General features: G+C 41.7%; 1 protein-coding gene across 1 annotated transcript in view; it reads right to left on the bottom strand.

Annotated features, from left to right (window-relative positions):
• Window positions 1-18,745, bottom strand: part of LGR6 (leucine rich repeat containing G protein-coupled receptor 6) — a 152,871-nt gene that overhangs the window by 37,950 nt on the left and 96,176 nt on the right. The window contains exons 5-6 of the mRNA XM_074308807.1: window positions 10,787-11,002; window positions 6,796-6,867 (exon numbers count right to left, since the gene is read on the bottom strand). Coding sequence (XP_074164908.1) covers window positions 6,796-6,867; window positions 10,787-11,002 — 288 coding nt within the window. The remainder of the gene's footprint in view (window positions 1-6,795; window positions 6,868-10,786; window positions 11,003-18,745) is intronic.

The following is an 18,745-nucleotide window of genomic DNA, read 5'->3' as shown; positions in this document are numbered from 1 at the left end:
ATAGATAGATAGATAGATAGATATAGATATAGATATATACATAATTACCAAAAGCTGACAATCATCAAGGAAAAAAATATTTATTTAATATGTACCTTACATAGGTAGTAAAGCATGATGAAGGGCAGGTAGGTGGCGCTGCAGTGGATAGATACTGGGCTTAGAGTCAGGACTCCTTCCTGAATTCAAATCCAGACTTAGACACTTACCAGCTGTGTGACTCTGGGTAACTCGCTTTACCCTACTTACCTCAGTTCCCTTATGTGTAAAATGAGCTAAAGAAGGAAACAGCCCTCTACTCCAATGCCTTTGCCAAAAAAAACTTGAAATCAAGTCATGAAGAGTTGAACACGACTGAACAATAACAACAACAAAAGCATGTGCCTAAGAAGCTCCATGGTGTAGTGCATGGATAGTTGGTCTTGGAGTTTAAATTCTGACTTATACTTAGTGTAGTCAAATCACTTGGCCCCCAATGCTTAATACTCTCAAGGCAATTTTATGACTATTCATTATAAAGAAAGTTGGGCTGGAATTTCCCAATCCAGGTTGCTTATTGACTTGATTCCTATTAATAGGCCACCCTCCACTTGAAGGGAAAAAAGGAGCAGAGAATTAGACCATAATCAGAGGGCCTACACTCCAGAACCAGCACTGCTACTTACTATCTGTGGGATCTTGAGGGGAAAATCACTTAAACTCTCTTGGTTTTGTTTCTTCTTCTGTAAAATTAAGATTCTATTTAGGAAAAAAACAAAGAGCAGGAAAAAAAAAGAGATGTCAATTTTCAATCCTTCTCTGTCCTACCATGCTTAGTGACACCATTTTGTGATGTCACAAAAGGTACCACCAATTAGGCTGTCCATTTCCATGACTTGGTCTTCTAGGGATCTGCTAGATTTATGGAGTTGAAAGTTATTTGGTTTTTGCTAAGATTTCCATTAGAATAGTGTGGATCAGGTCAACTGAGCATCTCTGAAGGAGTCTACATATTGTTCCTTTCTCTTGGGACTATTTCTGGAGCTGTTGGGGAGGAGGGGGAGATGGAGGAGGGCAGAAGTACTCCTAAGGAATTGGAGGGAAAGAGAACCTTTCCCCCCTTTTTTCTTGGAGAAAAAATATTGAAACATAAAAAGTTGGAAGAGAGAATGTGGATCTGGGACCAAGAGTTCAGTGTTAGTGAGGGACTAGTAAAGGTTTGGAGGAAGGGTGGAGGGCATTATGATGAGAAGATTCAGGCACTGGGAACTATGGAATAGAACATAATTTTCTTCATAGAATCTCAGGTTCCCCATCTGCAAAATGGGTTCAGCACTTGAGCTTTCTGGATTACCCCAGAAAAAATAATCTGAGAGTCCCAGATAAAAAGAGTGATTGGTAGTACAGTGGATAGATAGAGTACCCAGCCTAGAGTCAGGAAGACTCTTTTCCTGAGTTGAAATCTGACCTTAGACACTAACTAATTGTATGACTCTAGCCTCAGTTTCCTCATCTGCAAAAGCTGGAGAAAGAAATAGCATTCTACTTCAGTATCTTTGCCAAGAAAACCCCAAAACAAGGTCATGAAGAATTGGACATGAATGGAAAATGACTGAACAACATTAACAAAAATGACTAGCCCATGATAACTCTATAATTTAAGTAGCGCCAGCCCAAGCAAATCACAGATCTTCACACTCATTGCTAGACAGTTCTAGGGGCAGAGACAGAATAAGGAAGAAATCAGTTGAGTTTTCCTAAGGTGAAGTCTACTGCGATCAGTAGTTCTGAGAGAAGGGAATGTTCCTGTCAGAGCCATTTGGTTTCATGGAAACAGATCATTGGGTAAAGAGGGTGGTATTTGTGTTATGGAAGAAGGTTTCACATGGAATGTGTGTTATTATATTATGAGAGGATTCCGTAAATTCCTGCATGGCCATTTTTTTTTTCTCTCTGTGCTCTCACACAAATACTGCTCCCAATTTAGAAAGAAACTTGGGGCCAGACTTCCTCTGTTCTCACTAGGGCTGTGGGCTCATACTCTAAGCGGGAAAGGCCCCACTGCCAATATGGTTCCAATTGGGCTGGATTTATTTAACAAGGCTACAACAAGGCCTTAAGATGACAGCCTGACCAGGAAAGAAGGGCTAATTAGATAGATGTGTGTCTCTGCTGTATGCACATCTATCTCAGGCTTAAAGGACATCAAACTTTCAACCCTGAGGCCTAGGAATGGGTCCTTTGGAATGGAGATGAGATGAAGAGGGTATGGGATGATGTTCTGATGTTTTTGTCCTGATTTTCAACCTTAGATAGTCTTGGGAAGAGCCAGCGTTATTGAGCAACAGCATTGTTTTGGTAGGAATGACTATTCTAAGACCATTTCATTAATTCTTCTGCTTCTGTACATAGTGCAAATAGCAATTGTTTTCTGTTCTGCCCAGAAACTCTGAGGGTCCCTCTTAGACCGATTCTTCTGTGAAGGCAAACTAGACCATCACTTGCCACAATTCTTACTTAGCCTTTAACTACCAAATGGGGGTTGCCTCAGACAAATTGATACCTGGAAAAGACTTTAGTCTCTCACTATGGCCATAGTTAGTGGTCCTGACTCATGTTTTAGTCCTGTGCTCTGATGACTCTGGAGGAGAGATTAAGACTAGTAACTTTGCACAGCCCTGACTTGTTTGAATTCAATTCACTTGAAAGTCAAGACATCACCCTCAAACAACAAACAATTCTCAATTGTGCAGGTTATTAGGGTACAGATTCCTGGAAGGGAGATACTAGTATAGTTACTCCCCTCCTTATTGTTTCCCAATATAGGTTACTGGGAAATCATATATTAGATAACTAATCGAATAGTTGTGAAAGTCATTGTATTTTAATTGGGAAGATAAACACATGTAAAAATATATAACATAAATATAAATTATAATAATTGATAAATATTACAAGGCAGGAGACCTGGTTTTTATTTTCTGTTCCCCCACTGATTAACTGTGTAATCTAGAACCAATAATTTAACATTCAGAGACCTCAGGTTCCTCATCTAGAGGCAGTGGGGTGGCTCAATGGATAGAGTTTTGGATGTGGAATCAGGAAGACCTGAGTTCAAAAGTGACCTAAGCTGCCACCTATCTCCCAGAGTTGATGTTGGGATCAAATGAGACAATAAAAGAGTTTAATACTGTACCTAGTACAGGACAGATGCTATTTAAATGCTATTATTATTTTAAAACAATTTTTCCTAATTACATGTAAAGAATTTTTATCATTCTTTTATTTTTATGTTGAGTCCCAAATTTTCTCTCTGCGTCTCCCTTCCCCCATCCCTAAGATGGTAAGCAATGTGACACAGATTATACATAGACAACATAAATGCTATTATTATTATTACTTTTGTCTGCCTTGAGGCAAGGGGCTGGACCAATAGATCTCTGGGGATCCCTTCAGGCAGATCTATATGATTCCATGATCTTTGCCTACTAGCTTGCATCTTGTGGATGAGCTATGTGTTTTCCCAAAGAACCAAAAGGGAGGGGAAGGTGCAAACAGCTGGAATTAGCATTGTTGTCTGCTTTTTCAAGAACAGTCAGACTGACATCCTTTCGCCTCCTCCCTCCTCTCTCCTCTTTCCATCTCCTGTTTTTCTCCTTGGTCTTCTGGAAGACCTTCTCTATAACCACCCCTCTACTCCAGAAAAAATAGAGGTGGGCTATCCTTCCAACGGGTTGTGTCTCCTGTCTGCTCACTACCTTTCTAGGATCGTTTACCAAAGTGAGCAGGTCTGTTTCAAGCTGAGAGGGTATGGAAATTTTCCCCTAGGCCAATGTTTGGGACATTTCTTGGGACAGACTGGAATGATTCTGGGGAGAATGATTACTCATCCCCCAGCCTTACAACTAGAAAGTCCTACCTTTTTCTGTAGAACCAGTGTCTTTAAGAAGGCAATTGTGTTCTTTACTAAGATACTTTGGGGATCCAATGCTGTTTCCATTGTAAGAGGAGTAGAAGAAACAGTGTGCTTAGCCCCATTTGGAAGGTGGGTGGGGGTGAGTGGGCAAGCATATGTCTATGTTGTATGTATGGTGTTATACGTGGGTGTCCTTTGAATGGAGCGGTACGTGGTACGCATGTGTCTATGGTGTGTGTGTGGTATGTATTTCTGGGAGTCTGTGTGTGTTGGGCGTGTATGATTTGTGGAGGAGGGTAATTGAGTGTATCTATGCATGTGGGGTGTGTGTGTGTAAGCAGAGGACCCCTTCCAGCCTCCCCCACCCCACCCTGAGGTGGAATAGCTGGTGGGTGCCTTCTCTGGCTCCTAGGAGGAGGCTGGAAGGGAAGCCAAACCGCAGCTCAGCCCTCAGGGATTTGATCCTCCCCTCTTGGAGTCCGGGTGAGAGATGAGTGAGTGGTAGAGATGTAAGGAGGCTGGGCCAGAGGAGAAGCAAAGAAGAACTTACATGAAAAGCTGCAGGAGAGATAACTGAAGGGAGGAGAGAAAGGAAAGGAGGGAGAGGAGGAGGAACAGAGTGACAGAGATAGAGCCAGAGACACAAAGAGTCAGATACAGAGAGAGAAATAGAGGGAGAAAGAAAGAGAGGGGAAGAGAAGGGAGGGAAAGGAGGTAGAGATAGAATTGGGTCAATTGGGCAACAATTAAAAAGTGTGAACATTGTTTCTGCTCCCTTTCCACATCTGCTTCAGCTGCTAGGGGCCCCAACAAATGCCCCAAGCAACCTGGAAAAAGGAGCACACTTTTCTCTTTTTTCTTGAAGATCAAAAGCATTGAAGCCTTAAAAGCTAGGGGAAAGATTGGCCCCTTAAGTCATTGCTGGTTTGTTTGGGTGGGGGTGGGGAGGTTTGGTGAGGGTGATGGATAGAAAGATTTAGAGGAAGGGTAGAAAAGATGATGAGGTTCAGGTTCAGGGAAAAATATCTTTCTTCTCATGGATTCTCTATTTGAATCTGAAAAGTGGGTTCGGTCCTTGAGCCTTGTGGGAGTAATAGAGGTGGAGAAGGCCCCAGATGAAAGGAATAGTGGGGTGATTGCTCTGTAATTAAACTAGTGCTAGCCAACTAGGAGCAGCAATCTAGAGGCTAATTGGGAGAGAATTAGGCAGTGGGCCCCAGATGTTAAGAAACAGCTGCTGTGGGTGGCTCTCTGAAGTTGCTGTCCCTCATCCAATATATCCTTATATGGCCCTCCTCCTTTCCCTGCCCCCTTCAGCTGGCTCATCCTCAGCACAAAAGAGAAATTGGGATTGGAATCCTTCCTATTTATCTAATGTCAAGTGGTCCTTAAGCACTTTATTCTAAGGAATTCTGTTCCGAGAGACAGGATGACTACTGAGGAAATGGAAATAAAAGAACTTTTGACAAGGTCACCCAGGAAATGAGAACTCTGATGCTGTTCTCCTGCCTCCTGCCTCATTTTCCTACACCACCCTGGGCCCACTCAGCCCTAATGGCTCCATGATGGAAGGAGACATATCCTCTCTTCTAGCTCGCCAGCTTTAGCCTGAGCTTCTGAAGATTCAGAAAATCATAAGATTTCAAGTTGGAAGGACCTCAGAGGTCACCAAACATTCTCCTCATTTTCCAGAAGGGAGACTAAGTGGATTCTGGAAGGTCACACTTATAAGCAAACAGCAACACTGGGATTGTGACTAAGGCCTGATGACTACAAGGCCATTTTCACTATTCTGGGCTTCTATGCCCCAGGCTTGTCCCACCTGCAGAAAAGAGGCACATGGAATTTAGTCTCAACTTCCTAGCTCTTCTTTCCCCTCGCACCCCAGATATGGATGAAGTGCAGAAGCGACCTGGCCAAAGTAAAACTTCTCTGACTTGTTGAAGCTTGTCTTTAAGTCTTTACTGTTTCAAATTCCTGAAAAACTTTCACTTCACAGGTGGAGTTTACATATGGGGAAAGTGGAATTCAACTTTCTATTTCAGGTAAAGAGTAAGGTTGAAGGGATGACTATTGCTTTGAGTCTATGTCCAGCATCAGGACACTCAATATGAGGGATCCTGGGGCTCCTTCTTTCTCTCCTCTTTCTACAGGAGATTTCTAATTGTGCAGTGGTATCCAGACTCCCAGATGGGAACAAATAAAAGACCCAGATGAAGTGGAGGAACTGCTCAAAGAAACCCAACCACTTTTTTTCCCCTAAGCATGACAAGCCCAGCATGGTTCCACTGGGATTGGCAGACACCCAGAGGAAAGGATGGGAAGATTGGGGTTTATTTTGACCTTAAATGAATTCCATGCAGATGATGTGCAAATAATAGTTATTTTAAGCATCAACAACTCAGGAGCTTTTTATAGCACTGAATGGGCCGTCATTCATTCATTACTTTATCTTTTCTCTGAGCATCAGGGCTGGCCAGTCATCCTGGGTTTTTATGGTTATTCCTCCCCCACTGTCAGCAGCCATGTTCCCCAACTCAAAAATTGTCATTGTTGACAAGGCCTTCCCTCCAGTCTCTTAAGACAGATAATCCCAATTCCTGCAGCTTCTTCTTGCCCTCTCTTTGGTAAAAATCATTTCCATTATTTCAATTGGCTGGAACTGGGAACAACCCAGATATATCATGCTTCCACTCTCCACTGCCATGCTGTCTGAACATGACTCCTTACTTCCAATGGTCTCCCCGAGAGAGCAATGGCAAGGATGCTTGGATGTTTGGAAGCTTTAGAGAAGCCATGAGTGGTACCCAATGCCGACTCAGTTCATCTCTGCTCCTTATTTTCCCCACTCTCTCCTCCCCCAACATGGGCTGGGACCCAGACTCTGCCCAAGCACTCACAGTGTCTCCAGGTTGTGCAGTCCGTCAAAACTGTTGGTACCCAAATGCTGGATCTGATTGTTGTGGAGATGTCTATAAATAGGGAGGAAAAAGAGATGTCAACTTGAAGTGTGAAGTGAGTCAAGTCCCAAAGAACAGAAAAAAGTTGAGAAAATGATATGGTGGCTCTATCAGGACCCCTCCTCCACTTGTACCAAACAGGAGGGACAGAGATGGAGAGGGGAGAAGGGTGATCCCAGTCACCAAGATATAGGACTTTGTGATTTTTTTTCAACAAACCCATTTGATGGAGGGATTCTCTCAAAAGTGACAGATTGACAATACACTTCCTCCTGAAGAAAGGAGAAAGACCCCCTCCCAACCAGAGCCCTCTCACAATTATCCATTTAAAGAGGTGAGATATCTGATAGAATACAGCCTTAAGGCTCTCTTTACAGAGACCGACCTGCTCTCTCTAGTCACCAGCCCACCCTGCTTAGTACCCATTGCATATAACATCAAGGATTACTCACACAAAATAACAAAACAATACAAGCCAGTCTATAATTAAGTGCTAAGCTATCTGGGACAGACTGTTAAGTTCTATAGGAATTCAAGAAAGCAGATCAGTGCTTAGAGCAAACTTGGAAATGAGCCTTGAAAGACGAGTAAGTTCTGTACAGACCCAAAGGGACAAAGGAAGGAGGTCATTCTCGACAGATTTAGTGTTACCCCTTTCTCTCTGTTGATTGATTATCTATCTAGTATTTATCCTGAATATAGCCTGTTTGCACACAGCCTCTAAATGTTGTCTCCTCCATTAGACTGTGAGCTTCTTAAGAGAAGGGACTGTTGTTTTCTGCTCAATTTCTCTGAATCCCAGTGTTTAGCACTAGTATATAGTAGGCATTAAATAAATGTCTATTGATTGATTAGCAGCCTGAAGCATAAGCTTGAGGACAAGAGGCAGAAAAAAAATTTTAAAGGACACCAAGATCATAGAGGATACTGGAAACTTTGCTTCTTCCTAAAAAGGTCTCAAGAGGGGCCAGTCCCTGACTGCTCCACTGGCCCGAGTGACACTTTCTGTGTACAGAAGCTTGCTTGTAGACCCTGAAGAAAATTGGGGATAGGGGTGGCTCAGAGGAATGGGAAAATATTCTCTGTCTTTGGGGAGTTCTCAGTCCAATAAGGAAGATCCAGGCCTTGTTTTAGGTTACTGAGAGTTTAATAGAGGAGACAATCTCTGGCTTTCCAGTTTGGGGGCCAGTTCTCATTGAAGAACTGATCATCCCCCGCTTCTTGAACCCTCATTTAGCTTTCAAAACATTGAACTGTTCTAGGCTATATCCAATCATCCTGATCCATATATTGCCACTAGATCCAGATGAGGCTGGTGATTTTGTATAATTCTCCCTCACTTTTATCTAATACACTTGCAAGTCATGGTATTCTGTAATATTGTAGCCATCTTTGAGAACAAAGGAAAAACAATATCACAATGGACAGCAGATCCGAGGAACATAGATGGAGATCTAAAGAGGACTTCAGAAATCCAACTCCCACATTTTACAGACAGCAAAATGAGGCCCAAAGCAGTAGTATGGTGAATGGAAAGAACACTGACTTTGAATTCAGGAAGCCAATGTAACATTGATTGTACCTCTGAAACCTCTGTAGGTCTCAGTTTTCTCATCTATGAATATGATCTAGACTAAATGGTCTCAAAAGTTTCTCTCAGTTCTGAATCTATGAGCCTATGATCTTCCACAGTCCTAAACATTCCTATGCTAGTTCCTCTTCTTTCTCTGGTTGTCTCCATGGAAATATCCCCAAGGCTCTGTCTTCAATTTCTTCTTTCTACTTTCCACACTCCTTCTGTTTGCCCACTCATAACTTCAACCATTTTCTCTAAGAGGATGATTTAGGAATCCATAGTCTAGTCCTAATCTGTCGCCCACATTCAGCCCTGTGTTCTTCATCTCTTAAAGAACATTGCTGTTCCACTCAGATCTTCCTTCATCATCTCAAACTCAACCTGTCCAAAACTTAGCTCTCCATTTCCTAGAGTGTTATCACTTCCAGTTAACAATATCAGCTTTAAACTTTTCTTTCTAGAGTATTACTCTGGTCTCATCCATTACGTGCCTCAGATTTCCCCTTTCTCAAGTGGGTCCAAGATCTAGCCCTCACTCCCAGGTCCTGAACCAGTCCTGGACTTGGTCATAAACAGTGATTCTTCTCAGAGTGTGTGGTCACTGGAAAGAGCCACTAATGGCAGTGCTCTGGGGCCATGTTCCTTCAGCAATTAGCATGTGTGGGAAAGCAATTACCCATGACCTCCAAGCCCTTAATAATTGCTCTATGAACTTACCAATCACTCAGAGCAATTAGCTGGAAACTAATTTGCACTCTAAAGTTCCCATTGAGAAGGCAAAATTAACCCTGAGTCCCCAATTCCTGCCAGGGATGCTATCTCTCAGGTAATTACTCTGACGGGCTTTGCCATGTAATTAGAAAGGATGACTTTGCATTGCCTCTTTAGGCTTAGTAAGTAAAGAAGATGAAATTGCCTGATTTCCAGAACAGAACCTTGAAAAAGCCTTATTTCTCATTTAAACATTGTTGGGATGTGGTGTTTTCTGGAGAGAGAAAGAATTCCTTCTTTGCCACAAAGCCTCACTTTGAGGTAGCTAGGTGATGCTGTGGATAAAGCAGGGGGTCTGTGCTCTGGAAAATCTGAGTTCAAATCCAGTCTCAAATCCTTAATAGCTATATTAGGTACTTATCCTGTCTCAGTTTCCTCAATTGTAAATTAGGGATAATAATAACACCACCTTCCTGGGTTGTGGTGAGGATTAAATAATGTAATATTTGTAAAGTACTTTGCACATAGCTGACCATAGTAAAGCTGTTGTTATTCAGCTGTTTCAGTCATGGTCAACTCTTCATGACTCCATGGACCTCTGTCTACTGGGTTTTCTTGACAATGATACCAGAATGATTGTCATTTTGGCAGTGACTTGTACAAAGTCACACAGCTAGGAAGTTTCTGAGACTGGATCCACTAAGCCACCTAGCTGTGCATAATTGGCTTAGCACTTAATAAATGCTTATTTTCTGTTTTCTTCTGTAGAAGGGAGCTTAGAGATCTTATGGTTTATCTATCCATCCCACAAAGTAATCTACCTCAACACACATACTTTCCCTAAAAGTCTCTATTCAGACCTTTCCAGTGATTAAGGCACTGGAGAGGCAGCAAGTTTTATTTTTCTATTTATGTCCAAATCAGTTTAGTGTGACTATTCTTCCTCCTCAGGAACTGAGCTAGACTCTTTGGTACCCAAATATTAGTGTAATACTACCTTCTACACATATCATGCTTTTTTTTTTTCCAAGGAGCTCAAAGCACTTTTAAATATTCCTTTTCAGGGCAGCTAGGTGGCGCAGTGGATAGAGCACCAGCCCTGAAGTCAGGAGGACCAGAGTTCAAATCTGATCTCAGGCACTTCCTAGCTGTGTGACCTTATCCTCATTTAAAAAAAACTCCTCTTAAAATCTCTCATTTGTTTTCATTAAAATCTGGAGATAGATCAACAAAGTGATGATTCTCACCTCTTAACTGAGGGGAAACTGAGACTTATATAGTTAAAGTGACTTACCCAAGATGCCCATGATGTAACAGTTAAGTTGAATATTAATTCCCTGAATGGTCTCCCTATCCAGATGTCTGTTTCTTGGTCAAAATTATAACTAGACTCTAGAACAGAGGTTTTTAACCTGGAATCTAAGGATTTTCAAAAATATGTTAATAACTATATTTCCATATAATTGATTTTCTTTGTTATCCCATATGTTTTATTTTATGCATTTTAAATCATTATTCTGAAAAGGAGTTTGCCAAAGGACCCATGACTCAAAAAGGGTTAAGAACCCCTGTTCTATGGCAAACTTATATGCCCCAGCCCAAAAACAATTCTCCAAGGTAGGAAAAGAGAAAAGAGTAACTTACAACACGACAAGGCTGGTAAGGTTTTGGAAGGCATAGTCGGGAATGAGGCGGATTCGATTAAGGGCCAAAGTCATGGCCTGTAAGGAGGGAAGGTTGTTGAGGGCTCTGATGGGGATCTCCGGGAGGGCATTGTCATCGAGCCACAGGTGGCGGAGGGAGGAGAGCCCCTCAAAGCTTCTCTCAGGGACCACAGAGATGAGGTTGGCATCCAGACGCCTGGGAGGAAGAGCATGGAACAGTATCAGTAAAACTCAAATGCATGGTAGCAAAAGGTAGCTGGTTAAGGTCCGGGTTCAAACTGTTGGATAAACCCAGTTTATGCTCCCTGGAAATTCCCAACCTAAGAAAGACATACAGCAGAATATCAGAGACAAGAAATTCACTTCCCAAGCTGAGGATGCAGCCTGCTGTAACAATTATCTTCATCTCTCCCCAGCAGGCTCTACCTGGGGACATGAGGGAAAAGCATGAAGAAGAGTTGTCGGAGAAAAGAACAAAGTACAAAAAAAAAGAGCTTATTCCAAAGAGCAATAAGCATCTATTAAGTACCTACTATGTGCCAGGCATTGTAATAAGGACTGGAGATACAAGAAAAATAGGGAGGGGAAGTCTGTTCTGAAGGTGCTCACAGCCAATCAGAGGAGACAATATGCCAATAAATATACACAGCCAAGATACAGACAGATTTAGCTGGAGATAATCTCTGAGAAAAGGTTAGCATTAAGACAGATCAGAAAAGGCTTCTTGTACCTGGTCAGGTTTTAGTGGGGACAAACATAGAAGGCAGAGAAAGTGGGGTGAGTTGCCTTGGATTACTTTTATTAGAGATCTTCAGTTTGAATGATCCACTTTTTGGTGAATTCTCTTTCAGGGAAAGGTTAGACTAGGTGTCCCCTTCTAATTCTGATAGAAGAAGACTTGAGTTCAAATACAGCCTCAGATATTACTGTGTGATCCTGGGAAAGTCACTCAAATTTTCTGCCACAGTTTCTTATCTGTAAAATGGGGATAGTAACAGCACTTATCTTCTAGAGTTATTATAAAGAACAAATGAGGTAATAATAACAAAAGAGGAATTCTATACTAACAAAAGCTCTAAAGATGCTCCATTTTTTTTTTGGATGACATTATGCTGATTCCATTAAGCCCTGAAATGATTTGGAGCTTTACTAAATGTAATCCACAGTCACTCAAAGATATCGGCCAAGCAATCGACACAGGGAAAATGAAGTAGAAGAATCCACATTACTTAGGGTGTGACAACTCAGTAAGCACAATTTGCTGAATTATTCCATCAGTACTCCTCTTGGACAGATGGTACAGATGGACAACAATTTGGGCGCATAATTGAACAGGATTAAGAGATCAGGCAAGATCAAATTGAGAAAACTGAATAGGACTAAAAAAAATGACACAAACGCTTATCCTTTAAATACCAATATTCTCCTGGTGTTTTTTATTTGGTTATGAACCATGAAACATCATGTCTTGGAAGATTCATGCATAGTGGACTATTTTAGCACATTATCAGTGATGACTCGAATACCAAAAATGATATGATGACAGAAACTATGACCCAGCTTCTGAAACTGTGGTTTAGAATCCCATATGGTGTCAGAAAAAAATTTCTCAGGTGAAAAAGTGTCCCAAGTGGAAAAAGTTTAAGGTGCCTGATCTATAGCATATGAAATCAGAAAAGGAAATGGGCTAACATATAGCAAAGATGAAAGATTATAGATATTATTCTGGCATCCATAAAACAGTAAATGAACCAGAGTAAAACTTTCAGGGAGTGAATTGAGTGGAATAAAGTAAACAAAAAGTGCACTGGAAACAAGGGCTACCTACAACTCACCAAGGAAAAGAATTCCCTCATTGATAAGATCCCCAATTCATTGAACTATAAGGCACTTAAAGCCCGGGAAGTTTGTTGCCAATCACATAAACACTAAAAATTATGTGGGGGGTGTAGGGGTATGTGTTTTGTACTGGGGTTACAAGGTGGGGGAAGAAATCACAGAGTAGCCATTAGGAAATCTAAGGGCAGACCTCAGTCAGCTTGGATAGGGGATGAAACAGGAGTAGAGGAGAGAGGATGAAGAATTTAAAAGGACCATCTTCCCTCCCTGGTGTGGCTATTCCTTTTCCAACATGCAATGGTTACTAAGAGTTGTGAGGCTAGACTACCTTGAGGGCAATAGGGATGGACAATCAGTTGACTGAATATTCAGATGTAACCTTCTTGAGGGCAAGAGTTGCTTTGTCATTTCTCTGTTTTGATTCCCAGCATCTAGTGCCCTGCTGGAGTACGAAGTTGTATGTTTGCTGCTATTGTAGTTTAGTCATTTTTCAGTCGTGTCTGACTCTTTGTGATCCCATTTGGGGTTTTCTTGGCAAAGATACTGGAGTGGAAAGTGAAGCAGTTCAGTGCCCAAGGTCACACAGCTAGTTCTGAGGTCAGATTTGAACCCAAGGAGATGAATCTTCCTGACTCTGAGCCCAGTGCTCTTTCTCCTAAGCCACCTACTTGCTAGAAATAAATATTTGACGAATTGAACTCAACTGAAGAACCAGAGCCACTAGGCCAAAGTCTCTAGTATCAGTATTTGGGAGTTACCAGTACCAGATGTTTACTGTAATCATCAGGCATCCTGAGCAACTGTTCTGACTATGTGGACTTTTATTTCACCCCATACTAAAACCAGAGTTTCAGAGGCAAGAATTAAGATGTATCATCCAACAAAACTAGGTTTCCTGTACACACCCACTCCCAATCCTGGAAGGCACTGAAATATGGATCTGCATGAAGTACTGGGATTATCCTGGAAAATATAGAACATAAGCTTGCCCTACCTGGCTTGGTAGCTGCAAGTGCCTCCACAAAACTCACCTTGCAACTCTTTCAGTCCCCTGAGCCAAGGATAACAATAAGAGCAATAGCTAGCATTTATAGATGGTGCTAATTAAGGTTTACATGTTGTCTTATTTGATTCTCGAATCAACCTTGAAAGGTAGGTGCTATTATTATCTCTATTTGACAGATGAAGAAACTGACATTCTGATTGGTTAGGAAGTACAAATTTCCTCCAAGGTCCCTGGGCACATGCCCCATGGCCCCTTGGGAAGAGCTCACCATGAGGGGCCTAGCCCCTCTCTCCTGAGGGTGGGAAGGTGAGCCAGCCTCCCCCGAGCAGAGAGATTTGTGTCTTTGGCTAAAAGTTTTTCTTGGGGAAGCTCCTTCCCCCAGGCAGGAGAGTTTATCCAGACAGAATCTTACTTGGCAGGAAGGCGAGAACAATTATACCAATTAAAGCTTGAAAAAAAAAGTCCACAGCCCCCAACAGCCCTTCTCTTTCTTCCAAGTGGGCTCCTGCTCCTTAAGTGATTCCTGATTATGATTCCTACCTGTGGTAATTGGGCAGATTAGCAGGGACCCCACAGGCCAGTGCTGGCTTGCTCAGGCCCCAGGCAAACAGTTTTGCCAAACTCCTCCTCCATGATTCCCGGGCCTGAGGGAGGGAGGGAGTGCAGGATGTAGGGGCCTCCCCCCTCTCTCCTCTATACCCCAAGGAGTCGCTTGCCATCATGCTGGCCATATAAAGGAAGGAAGCCCAGGAATGGTGGGAGCCACTTTCCTAGAGATAAATTCTTCCCAAAACTCAAATGAGAAGCTGGGAAGGGCAAGCTGAAGCAGAAGAGGTTACGATTAGACAGCAAGAAGAAGAAATTTAGAGACTACGAGTGAGAAAAAGAAGGAAGGAAAGGCTGTGCTAGGCACTTTACAAACATCTCATTTAATCTTTACAACCACCATATGGATAAGTGTTATTATCACCCCCATTTTATAGTTTGGAAATTGAAGTAGACGGGTTAAGTGACTTGCCAAATACCACAGAACTAGGGTCTGGGGTCTAATTTGAACTCAGTACCTCTGGTTCAGTGCTCTTTCTATTTTACTAACTAGTGGTGAAAACTTCATATCTTGATATATTTGAAGAGGGGCTAGACAGTCCTCTCCAGGAGATAACTGGGACAAGAGACTTGAGCTGCTTTGAGATACGGGGACAGAACTAATGGCTTCTTGCAGTGGCGTCCAATCCAACTTGTGCTCTTTAAAAAATATAACATTTAATAGAGTACCAATCATTTCCCCCCAGAATTGAAAATCTATAGTATTAGATGTTGATTGACTTAGCAGAGCCATCAACTGTCTTTATTTTAGTCAAGAATCATAATAGGAATATTAGATAGAGCAGCGGGTCTGGAATCAGGAAGACTCATCTTTCTGAATTCAAATCCAGCCTCACACACTAGTTGTGTGACTTCTCTGGGCAAGTCACTTAACCTTGCTTGCCTCAGTTTCCTCATCTGTAAAAGGAGCTGGAGAAAGAAATGGCAAATCACTCCATTGTCTTTGCTAAGAAAACCCCAAATGAGGTCAGGAAGAGGTGGGCACAGCTAATAAAAGATTCAACAACATAACACTTTAACATGTGTGATTCTTGAAACTACCAAATTGGTGAAATAATTACTTCCCCATGTGTGGATGGGTAATATTGACAATATTTGACAATAATGAAGGCTTCAGAGACTAGTCAAGGTCATACTTCTTCTACTTTACACATTCTACACAAAATTTCATCCATTTTTGTTTAAATTTGAAATGAAGAAGGAAAAAGATCTCATGCTTATAATACACCACCACTTGAATCTATCACAGAAAACATCCTAGTGTATTGGAGGATAAAAGGCCAGTAGAGATAAACAAGAACGTTTCAAGGAGGAATTACACACTGTCCTCTTACTTTCAGTTAGTATCTTGGGCTATACTGCATCAGAGTGTAATGTAGGATTACAAGCCCCCTAGGCAAGAGTGGCTGCCTGCCGAGGAGAAGCTGGTTGCAGAAGGCGAATGAGAAATGGGCTGGTACAATGGATCTGCAGTGACCAGACCTGGTACAAACCCTGGTTCTTCTCCCACTATCTATTAGACCTTACTGCAGTTATTTCCCTTAGTTCTGCTTTATCTGTAAAACCAGGAGGGGGGACTCAAGATTCCTTAGGACTCTAACTTCTTTGATCCTATGAAGCTAAAACACTGATAGGGGAAGGAAACAACTTGTGATCCCAGGGTCAGAAGAGGACTCAGATGTCCAGTCTCCTTTTTCTCCCCATACCACTGTCTGTCTTTTTTTCCATGATCCCCAATACTTGGCCCTCCCGGGCTCTAGGAATGGGACCCACAATTATAGTCCATCCTTCCTCCTTGCCTCATTTCCTAATACAAGAGAAAAAGTTATAAAGTGCTAGGATGGAGGGAGAATGCTTGTTGACTTAGTGAGGGTGTAGGTAGGGCTAGGCAGAAGGCAAAGTTAGGGAGGGAAGGGAGACAAATGCTAAAACTGGAAAATAGCAACCAGAGTTTAAATGGTTGGGTTTCTTTCTTTCTTTCTTTTGGGGGAAATGGTAAGGGAGGGAAAGAATCCAGGTAGAAGCCGTTGGTTGCCTGAAGGGACCAACAGCTCTGACCCAGTGCCTGCCAGGTGGAGAGACAGCTCCTGGCAGAGAGCACGCTGGCACCTGCAAATCAGAAGTGAATCCTGGGGGCCTTCTAAAAGGGGCAGAAGGCCCCCCTTCTCCCACCCCACCCCTCTGCCTTCTATAGCAAAGCCCAGTCTCTCAGCGCTGGAGCAGCTTAGGAGGTGAGAGGCATGTTGTCCAGAGCTCATTGAATTTAAAGTTGGAAGGCACCTGAAAGCTAAGCTAATCCAAGTCCCTCATTTTATGGAGGAGGGAAATGATGCTCAGCTCACCCAAGATCACCCAAGTGGCAAGAGGCAGTGCAGAAATTTGAACCCAAGTCCTTTCTTTGACACCAAATGTAGCACTCTTGCCATGACATGACACAAAACAGCAAATCCTGCCTAATGTGGATGAACCAGCAGATTCTCCCTTTCTCCCAACTTACACATTAAATATCAACATTCACATAGGTTTTGGAATAGTGTTGCTTTGGTCTTTTCAATCTTGAACTCTAGAGGATCATTAGCCCCACCAATAGCTAGACCTCAGAGCAGATTTTTTTTCTTTAAAAATTAATTATTATTTAATTGTCAGGCATTTGTTTCCTCTCAATTTCAACTCCTCTGCACCACTGAGGAAAAAAAAAATAAAAACAAAATAAATTCCCATATGGACCATCTCCAGAAAATGTGTGTCTCATTCTAAATCTTGAGCCAATCACATCTCTGCTCAATCTAGGTCAATAGGTTATTAATGTCCTATAGCACAATGCCTAATGACAAAAAGGATTTCTTATTTTCATATAGAGCTTTTTAGTTCCCAAAGTGCTTTGATCTGTATCATTCCATTCAATCCCCTTAATAACTTCATAAGGTAAGTAGGACAAGGTTGTCCCATTTTACATATTAGGAAACAAAACTCAATGAGATCAAACCCAGCATAAAACCCTGATATTTTTCCTATATAATCTTCATCTGAAGCCCATCTCTCCCATCAGTCATGCTTAAGCAATTGATCCATCAGAGAGCCAATGGCAGTAAGCTAAAAAGAAACTTAGGTCTCATTCATTTACAATAATTAGATATTGATCACTGCATTTGTTCATTCAACAAAGATTTATTAAACCCTTCTTTTGTACAAAACACTGTGATGAGCACTGGGGAAGATCAATAGTTTAGGTAAGATACAATCTGTTCCTTGGATTTATAATCCAGTCCCTCATTTTTCCAAAGAGGGAACTGAGGTCCAAAGAAGTAACTTGTTAAAGGTCCTGCACCACATAGAAAGGGGAAATGAAGGAATTAAGAAGATGCCTTGGAAACAAAATGCACCTACTTCACAGGCTTGCCAAGGCATAAAGAGAAAACCAGTATGGCAGGGCAGCGAGAGGGCTGGCTAAAAATCTGGTGGACCTGGATTTAAAGGTGCCTCTCAGTGCCTCAGATGGCACTTTAAGACCACAAGCTGCAGATAAGTTGACAATTCTTCATTGGAGAACTGAGCAACTATACTGGAAGCTCTCCATAACAAAGAAATCATGAGTCTGAACAGAACAGCAATAAAGGCAGACATCATCATCATCATTTATGTAGAATTCTATATAAATGATGATGATGATAATAGTGGTGATGATGATGATGATGTCTGACTTTATTGTTCCCAGGTGACACTTTCTATAGTTCTGTGCTCAGTTCTGGGATCCACGTTCTAGAAAGAACATATATAAACTGGAGAGTTTCCAGATTCGAATGACCGGAAAGGAAAAGAACTTGACTTCATAGCAGATCAAGACTGATCAAAAGGGGGAAGAGAAAGGAACAAGTATTTATTAAGAATCTACTATATAGTCAGTACTATCATTATACTCAGTGATCTTTGAAAAACAATGCTCTCTAATTTGATCCTCATAACAATCCTGGGAGATAGATGCTATTAATAGCATCACTTTAAAGTTGAAGAAACTGAGCCAGGCAGAGGCTGATACTTGTCCAGGAAGCAGGAATGTTTTATCTGGGGAGAGAAAGATTTTATGGGGACAGGGACACGAAAAATATATTCAAATATTTGTGAGTCAATCATATGGAAAATTATGAGCTTTATTTTGTTTGGCCCCAAAGGGCAAAGAAAACTAAGAGTACTATGGATGGAATTTACAGAGGCAGATTTAAATTTCATGTCAAGAGACACTTCCTAAAATTAGAGCTGTCCAAAAGTAGAACTATACTCCAAGGACACTGGACTTCCTTCATTTTGTTGTTGTTGTTCAGTCATGTCTGACTTTTTGTGACCCTTTTGATATTTTCTTGGCAAAGGTACCAAAGTGGTTTGTCATATTCTTCTCCAACTCATTTTACAGATGAGGAAACTAAGGCAAATAGGGAAAAGTGACTTGTCCAGGATTACACAGCTAGTGAATGAGGCTAGATTGATCTCATA

The sequence above is a fragment of the Sminthopsis crassicaudata genome, chromosome 4 (assembly GCF_048593235.1).
Source record: "Sminthopsis crassicaudata isolate SCR6 chromosome 4, ASM4859323v1, whole genome shotgun sequence".
Classification (NCBI taxonomy): Eukaryota; Metazoa; Chordata; class Mammalia; order Dasyuromorphia; family Dasyuridae; genus Sminthopsis; species Sminthopsis crassicaudata.
The sequence above is the reverse complement of the archived record's forward strand: the minus strand, read 5'-3'. Positions and strand labels throughout refer to the sequence as shown.